General features: G+C 32.5%; 1 protein-coding gene across 6 annotated transcripts in view; it reads right to left on the bottom strand.

The window, feature by feature from the left end:
- The window catches only part of TDRD3 (tudor domain containing 3), a 147,347-nt gene that overhangs the window by 96,407 nt on the left and 42,166 nt on the right, over nucleotides 1–8,774 (bottom strand). For 3 of the 6 annotated variants that reach the window (XM_023525124.1, XM_011381013.2, XM_023525126.1), the window contains exon 3: nucleotides 5,087–5,152. In XM_023525124.1, the coding sequence (XP_023380892.1) occupies nucleotides 5,087–5,152 (66 nt within the window). Of the gene's footprint in view, nucleotides 1–5,086; nucleotides 5,153–7,858; nucleotides 7,968–8,774 lie in introns of those variants that run through there. The other 3 variants (XM_023525129.1, XM_023525130.1, XM_023525133.1) reach the window with 3 other exon arrangements.

Consider the following 8,774-nt stretch of genomic DNA (forward strand, 5'->3'; position numbering starts at 1 on the left):
CGATACATACATACTATATATATACACATATACATATATATATAAAATCACGAATGTCAGAAAAAAATAATACACCATTGTAAAGTTGTCTTAATGAATGTTTAAATTGGGGCATTTTACTTCATTTTAATGGTTAAGAAGAAATTATTATTTCTAATGTTACTATGCTACATTATTGGTTTTTATGATAAATAGATATAATGGCAAACTGTAGACAGAGTAAAATAAAATACATCTATAAAAAAACTTGTTGCATACTAAAAGCAGAAGCAGGTATAAAAGGTAATGGGAATATTAATTGGTAAAAATTAATTCTGCTCAAAGAAGGTCAAGAAAATTAGAAGAAAAGTGACATTTGAGTTGGAGTTTGAAGAATAAACAGAAGTTTGCCTGGCAGCTTAGGGGAGGACATTCCATGCACATGGCAATTATAAGGGACTGAAGCAACATAAGACTGATGTTAGGGAAGCTGCAGGTCTCACCTCTAAAATAAAAGGGAGGGCAGCTTACGAAAAGTAGAAGCACATGTTTAATTTGAATAACTAAAAGGAACACTGGTAAATTGCATTATTTAGCATAGAACAAACTAAGATATATTAAATATGATACAAATTTTTTAAATTAAAACTTTTTCCAATTATTTTTCTTTTTAAAAAACATCTAATTTCTAGACTTGAGGGTGAGGCCATTCACTTTGAATTTTAAGGCAGTGGAGCCATCTTGTGGTTGATATCCATATTACCGAAGCTTTGAGAAGGTCACTTATATTTGGAAAAATTAGGTCTTTAATCATAATTTCACATTTAAAAAGACATATACAGCCTATCAGTCTTAAGACCTAGATTAAAAAATAAACAAACACAGGACTGAAAGCCTTTTCTGTTAGGTTTCTACAGTAATGCATTAGGTCGTCACATAGCTGGACTAAGTAACAGTATTTTCACATTAACCTGTATTTTATAATTTCTACACCTTGGTTTGGACACTAAAGCTATGAAAATAACTACAATGAAATATTCAGCTCAGACAAGAATATGAAAAATATTAAACAGTTTATTAGGAAGTATAGTTTTATTTCTTTTGTGTTATGACTTTTCCTGTGGTTTTTAGCTTACAAGCCATCATGTTCCTGTAGCCTGTGAGAAATGCAAAGCCTGCCCTGAGAAACTCAGAAAATGCAAAACATGTCTTCATTACACGTCCCTCCACTGTCAAATCTTTATGGCCTAAAAACCAAACATATTCTGTGCGTGGAAAGAAATCTCTCGGGCTTGGAATCCTAGAAAAAATATCATCTTCCCATTCTCACCACTTTTTAAATTTGTCTGCAAAATTTGCATCAGGGTTTTGGGCGACATTATGGAGAAAATATATAGGAACTGCAAAGTAATATTAAGTGAATGGAAGGAAAGAGGAAAGAACCTAAAAAAAACTGTATTGATCAATAATAAAGTTACTTGCATATTTTTCTATTCTTTCTCCCAAATTAATTGGTGATAATTAATAGACTTTAGTTTCAAACTCCAGATAACACCACCCTCTGAATGCCCCAGATCTGTCCTAGAAGAGACATAAATTCAATGTGTCTAGGATTAACTACCCTCTCCCTAACTATGGACCCACAATCTTTCTTACCTGATCACATAGTAATTAGCTCTTCAGTCTTCCACTCTCAAATTCCCAAATGCTGAAAATGGTGTTATCTAAGTCTTCTTAATTGTCACAGCGCACACCATGCAAGCATTTATTTTTGGCCCCTCAGGGAAGGAAGTCTGAAGACTCCTCTCTACACTACTTTAATCTGCCTTTCAAAGAGGATCATGCTCTATCCTGGAGAATCTCCAGTGCACTGTGGGGGTCCTGAGACCTAGTGAATGAGCTCCCAAAGTGATAGGAAGGCAGATGGCCGAGGTCCTAGCGAGTGGACCACACAAGACTGATGGAAGCTGCTCCTAATAAGGCCTCTTCTTGCCTCTTGCTTCTTAAGTATTTGCATCTTAAATATTGGGGCTCTCTAATCCTCATGTTTCCTGTTGGCTTTCTCTCTCCTAAAAATGGTAGTATCACAGGCAGGCTTGGAACTTAGTAGAAACAGAGGAGGGCTTTGCGTCTGCTTTGACTTCATCACACTTACATGGACTTAGCTCAAGCAACAGAGCTCTGCATTAGGGCTGGGGGCCAAAACCCAACCAATAATGAAGCATCCATTTGCCAACTTCATTCACTGGATTCCCTTGGAGATCTCTCAGTAATGAGATACCCAAGGGAGTAAAAAGGATTAATATGTTCTTAGACCTCCAGGACAAAACACCATCCTAAACTGCTCATAATCCTCCATCCTTGCCATATGCACTGTACCATGTTTAGTACATTATCTCATTTAATTAGTCAATGTCATAAAGGAGCTATCTGAATGATAAGAAAACTAAAATCTAGCAAGATGAAGTAACTTGTAGAAGTCATAAAACCAAATAAGCAGAAAAATTAGGATTTAAGTCCAGCCCAAAGATGCTAAAATCTGTATCTTTTGAGTATGTCATCAGTCCCTTCACTTATTCTTTCATTTTTTAATATAAAAAAGAAAACTAAAAAATATTATTTTATACCAAAATCTGGCATGTTCTAGGAACAGACAGATTACCCACTCGAATACCCTTCTTACTAAATGCTGCCCTATCTCTTATGAAAAGATGAAAACAAATTTATTTAAAAATTTTTATTTTCAACCAGAACTACAACATACATAACCTAGTGACTGGAGCCATGTCTTCATAATGATTCAGTCACCACTAACACAGTAAAATACTGGTTAATAAGGTATCCCAATAAATAAAAGACAAAGTAGCTTTAACTGCATTAGTCTTATTTTATAAAAAAAGCACAAATAATTCTATTCATGTCAAAATATATTCCTTAAATATTTACTTTGGCCTAAAAGTAGCTATAGTTTTATATAATATATGGAGTTTTAACTAAAAGCAAATAAAATGAGCAATTTCTGTGGATCGGCTTCTAAAACTTCTATTAAAATTATTTTTCAAAACATCTTCACTGGCACCATGATGAGAAGTAGACTAGGTGTTAGGAGGAGGTAATGAAAGGGACAATATAATCAAAGAGGAAGAGCAGAGGGAGGGCATCCAGCTCAACTTGTTTCATGCGAAAAGGGCTTATTTCATATCTTCTCATTTTATGTAAAAAGACACATTAGCATTAAGGATATTTTAAAGGATAAAATTTGGCACAGAAAGTGCTACATTCAAAGATTTTACATTGTTTTTTATTGTTAGCTACATTCAAAGAAATCTTAAGGATCCCACTGTGCAAAACTTTTTAAAGGAAAAACTGCTCTAAGGGAGCACAGAAAAGTCTCATCAGCAGCCCGCCCCGCCCTCCCCCACCCCCAGCCCTCCCCTCCCCCCATCACTCCCCCCCTCCCCCACCGCCGCCACCATGAGCAGAGTCAGGTTCTCAGAATCCCTAAAGACACATAGAGAGAAAATGGAAAACCAGAAATCCAGAAAGCTTCAAATTTCTTTAAGTAAGCTAATGTAAGGGTGTACAGATATCGCTCTGATGTTAGCTACTGTTCCTGACAAGAATTTTTGCATTTATCAGACCTGTCTAAGACTGTTGCCTAAACCAGCAGTGCGCTAGGGTATGCTTCCTGGACCAGCAGAATCAACATCCCACAGAAACTTGGTCAAAAATACAAATTCTCAGGCTCTATCCCAGTTCGATGGAATCAGAAACTGGGGGGACGGATGGGGGCTGGCACTCTGTGTTTGAGCCAGGCCTCAGAGTGATTCCAGTGTACAACGAAGCCTGAGAACTACTACCACAACCGAAAAAAAAAAAAAAAATGTAAAGAAGCTGGAGAGGACTCTGAGAACAATTAAGTTGAAGGAAAAGCTGAAGACTGAGAATACACAAAGGAACCAAGATAAATGGCTTTAGCAAAAAGAAACCTGTGGCAGTGACATGTATAAGTCTTCAGGTATATAGAGAATTATTCTCAAGAGAAGGTAACCAGACGTTCTCCATTTCCCCTAAGGGAAGGAAGATAAAGACGTTTATGAACTTTAACTGTAGAATATGAAATTTAGATGAAAATATAATTAAACTTTGCTGACACAGTGTTGTTAAACATTAAAATAAATGGCTGAGTTGATAGCACCTGTTCTCTGAGTATCTGCCTCAAAAACTAGAGATTAAAAACTCTCTAATATGGTTCTTTCCAGTTAAATGATTACCATATATTGTACAAATGAACTAATATTTAGAAATGTGAAAAATATGTTGTTACATTATAGACCTTTTAAATTATCTAAAATTTAACATACCCGAGGTGCAATAACAATTTTAAATATCTGAGTGTTGAAATGATAAGAATACTTATTTAAATACAAAACATACATGTTGAAAGTATTTATTTAAACATGGATAATGATGTTAGCTAACAGTTAAAAAGTGACCAATAGCACATAGAAAATTCTCGGCTGACACAATATACATATATTTTCAAATAAATAGAAGAAATTGAGTACAAACAAGTAAGAAGTTAAAGACTGTCTATTTGGTACCGAAAAACTATGTATTTTAAAAAGACCAGTGAAAAAAACCCTAACATGAATATATATACACACACATACACACGCACACATATATATAATGCAAAACAATAAAAATAATCAAATGCATGGCTTTGTCAAATTACTCCTAATATTCTCTATCTTATATTTTTATATTAATAAGTTCATTAAATAAACATGGTAACAGGTAACTAAAATAAAAAAGTACAAAAAGGTCCTTATCTTGAGCTCTAACTTCTAATGTCACATGCAAGTGTGCCATAGTTACAATTCCTAAAACAATTTTTTAAATGTTTAATAGTCACCAAAAGTTTAAAAGTTTGTTTTAATAATTTTCCATGTGTATTCGAAATCACTACAATGACTCTGACCTGTTCGTCTCTAAAACATTTTGCTGTTGAAGTCCTAATTGACAAAAAATAATTCCAGTAATTTAGTAGATGTTCATATTTACTGTAGTTAGCATAACTTAGGAAGTTAACATTTTTCTTTACCTTTTCTACCTTTCCACCATTGATGTCACTGGGGAGGAATTTCTTGCCAATTGTTCTCAAGTCTGTCTAAAATAAAAATATTATTATTAACATATAATTTTAGAGAAAAGTCAATTTAATCTCACAAACAAAGATGAAAAGACCTAAAGTTTGTGGAACAAAATTTAAATAAATGTCTTTTAGTTGATTATGAGATCTACGCATATAATCAATCTTTTCAAATAACACAATCCCATACATATGTTATTTAAAGTGCACTAGTAGGTTGAACACATATATATGGATATATATATTCTGGTCATATTTCGTTAGGTAAATTTTTAACTTACTAGATCTTTTCTACTAAAATCTAAAGCCTGCTTTTATGTAAACTACAGTCTTACTAAAAAATTAATGCCACAATCTAAAAACTAAATGACTACTCTTACATAAAAGTATACATTTTTGACAACTGAATTCCAAATAACCTTGATACACAGAGACATGAAAACAAAATATTCTATAGACCATGATACCTGTAACATAACAAAGCTATATAACATACAAATATCCCAAACAATTCCTATCTATTTATTCAGTAAGTCTGACAGAAAACCTTTTGGCAAATCATTTTATATCATACAGAATCTTAAAAGAAAAAAAAGTTTTTAAATTTTTACTAATACACAGTCTTCAGTAATTTGAGACTGGTCTATCACTTACTTTTTTTCTGAATAATTCAGGTATTTGCACCAAAAAAACTATATGCCGAATTTCAACGTCATTTCTCAATATTCTTGTTCCCCATTCCATGGAGTAAAAAATTAAGAACATTCTCTTTCAACATAAAAATCTGCACAGAAAATATTTACTTAGCAGGTCTGAGGCAGCATACTATCTTTAGAAGGGCCACCTTCACAAGGTTGGCCCTAGGCTGGCATGTGGGAAATTTGCACTTGAACCATTTCCTAATGTGGTTTGCTGCCTAGACGATTTGTCTAAACAATGTGATTTATGATGAACACTTGCTTTTGGGGAGGAGAAACACTATATATATATATATTATTGCATTGTTCATTGCTGGATAAAGGAATAAGCTCAGCCTTTCCCCTACGGGGGAAGAGAACATAAGAAAGCTTGTGCATGGATTATTCTCCCGCTATGTAATAAGTTATATACAATAAGGGTCAATAACACAAGTCTTTCTCAACTAGGCTGGCCTCCCACAATCAGTAAAAGTTGAAAAAAATTCAACAGAAATACTGTAAGTGCCAAATTTTATTTAAAGGTGATAAACTTGAAAAGTAAATTATTTGTTTGGTGTAGACTTTATCCTGATTAGAAGTTTAGTTTTTTTTTTTTTTTTTCCTGTTATATGGCATGACAGCTTGGACTGGAGTATTCAACTATATATTTTAGAAAAAATTATAAAGACAAATTAATTCATTAAGATAAGGGCCATCATGTACCTCTTACGTACATAGGACAAATTCCTCATCTTGACTGGTTTTATTTTAAGTTTCATACCCACTTATAAACAGTTCATTGCTATTTACCTAACTTTATAAATAAGAAAAATAAAGAGGAACAGGAGATTGTCACAAAATCTCTTTTTTATCATCTGTAGGATGTTTAAATAAAAAACGAAATAAAGGAGACTTCTTCACATTTTTCGAAATCAGAATTCACTAATTTGGGTGCAAGTCAAAGAAAGTTAAAGTGGGGAATTTTTCCATTTGTAGTCATAGATAAACTGCATATTTTCTAACGAATGCTTCTTTACGAAATTTATAGTCTGTTTATTAAAAACTTAAATACTTAGCTCAGAAGCAAAAAACAGATAGATCCTGTTGGCCTTACTGAACAAAATTCAGAGAAACTGGAAAGAAACGAGATTTCAAAACAAATTTTTATCTGTTTAAACCTAAATTGATTATATTTATATTTTCAATGTTACCAGTTGCTGCCATTTCTGCTTTATGTTATACCTATTTTGCAGTAATATGATGACTCTGTTAGACGGTATCTCTTATTAATTTAATTATGCATCATAATATATAAATTTTATTAATAAATTGTTATTGTAAAGGCAATATGAAAAGTCCCACTGGGGTAACTGCAAGATTGATAAAAGAATATTTGTTTACTTACATCTATATCTCAAACAATTTTTTATAACTCTTCAAAAACTCCAAAAGCCAATCCCAATTATGGGAAAGATACAGCTACTGAGGTGGGTGGAGGGAAAAAGATTGAGACTACATAGCAAAACATGAACAGTAATTACAAGTAGGTTTAAGTTTCTCATTTTATTTTCCTGCATTTTCTAAAGTGTTCTACAATATGCATTATTTATATCAACAGGAAAAGTTAATTTGAAATACTAAATATAACTGTCAAAAAACTATAACCTAACTAGAGTTCCTATATTAATTAAATGACAATTTGTTTTAATGAATATGATCAGTTTTTATTGCTATTATATAGGTACTGTATATGTTATGAAATTCTATAATTGATCAATGGGTTAAATATAGAGTTTTCATTGCATTTTTTCCTTTTTCATTGGATTCTATTTAATAGATATTAAAAGAAACATACATTTCTAATAATTAGTTGATATGAGATTAACAAATTCAGCAAACATCACTGTAATTTAAAATGGACAATAAAAAATAAGCGCTATTTTTATTATTCCATATTACTTACGAAATCTAACTTATTCTATGAAACGTTTTTCATAAATATAGCTCCCAGACTAAAAATGTTTCTAAATTAATAAACAAAACCTACATTGAGAGCAATCAGGATGATGTCGTTTATATTGACTTTGTCAGGAGAACTTGTGCAAGCTTCAATGCCTTCGTCTGAAAGATACCTGTTAAAATAAAATAAATAGCTTAATATTTTCTAAAATCAAAATTAACTAATTATTTTTAAATCAACATGCAAGTTTGTTCTCTACTATGAAATGCTGCTACAAAGACCAGGGAAAGAGTCCTGCATATTCCCTGTTTATTTACTATCTCTGATAGAAGAGAATGGACAATACACATTTTTCCTTTTTTGTATCCTTAAAGAGAGATTGTGGCAATACAATTATCCATACGCTTTCCATTGAAACATCGACATACTCCTTAAGAAATGGCTGTTTATTTCCTTATTATCACTGTTAATTTTGTGACTGTCGCGAATCATCTTACAAACTCAGTTCTACAAATGATAATTAATTAAGCCCTTATTCGTGTGAAAAATAAGACATAACTCAGTAATAAGATTAGTAAAATGATGAAAATTAAACGCTTGCCTTCAAGGAGTTTACAATCTCATATACGACATAACACGGAACATAAACAGCTATCATACAAGGCCAAAGTAATTACGAACAAAAGGGGCTCACAGTGGCTGGGGGATGAGAAAGAGCACTTGGAAAGAAACAGCATGAGTGAAAACATGGAAGTAAAAAAGTGAGGGGCACATTCTAGAGGTAACAAGCTGGAACTTTCTCGATGGAATGCGAAGAAGAAATAAGTATAGGTTGAGACCAATTTTAGAAAGCAACAGAGCACAACGAATATGAGTGATATGTTAAATGCTAATTGAATAATTACAAAAATGCACTTTCAAAACTCTTACACTGTGGGGAAATAATATGCGATGTCTAATAAAATACTTTGTTTCCTAAAAAGGCAATGTTGTAGAATTAAAA

The sequence above is a fragment of the Pteropus vampyrus genome, unplaced genomic scaffold, assembly GCF_000151845.1.
Source record: "Pteropus vampyrus isolate Shadow unplaced genomic scaffold, Pvam_2.0 Scaffold13, whole genome shotgun sequence".
Taxonomy (NCBI): Eukaryota; Metazoa; Chordata; class Mammalia; order Chiroptera; family Pteropodidae; genus Pteropus; species Pteropus vampyrus.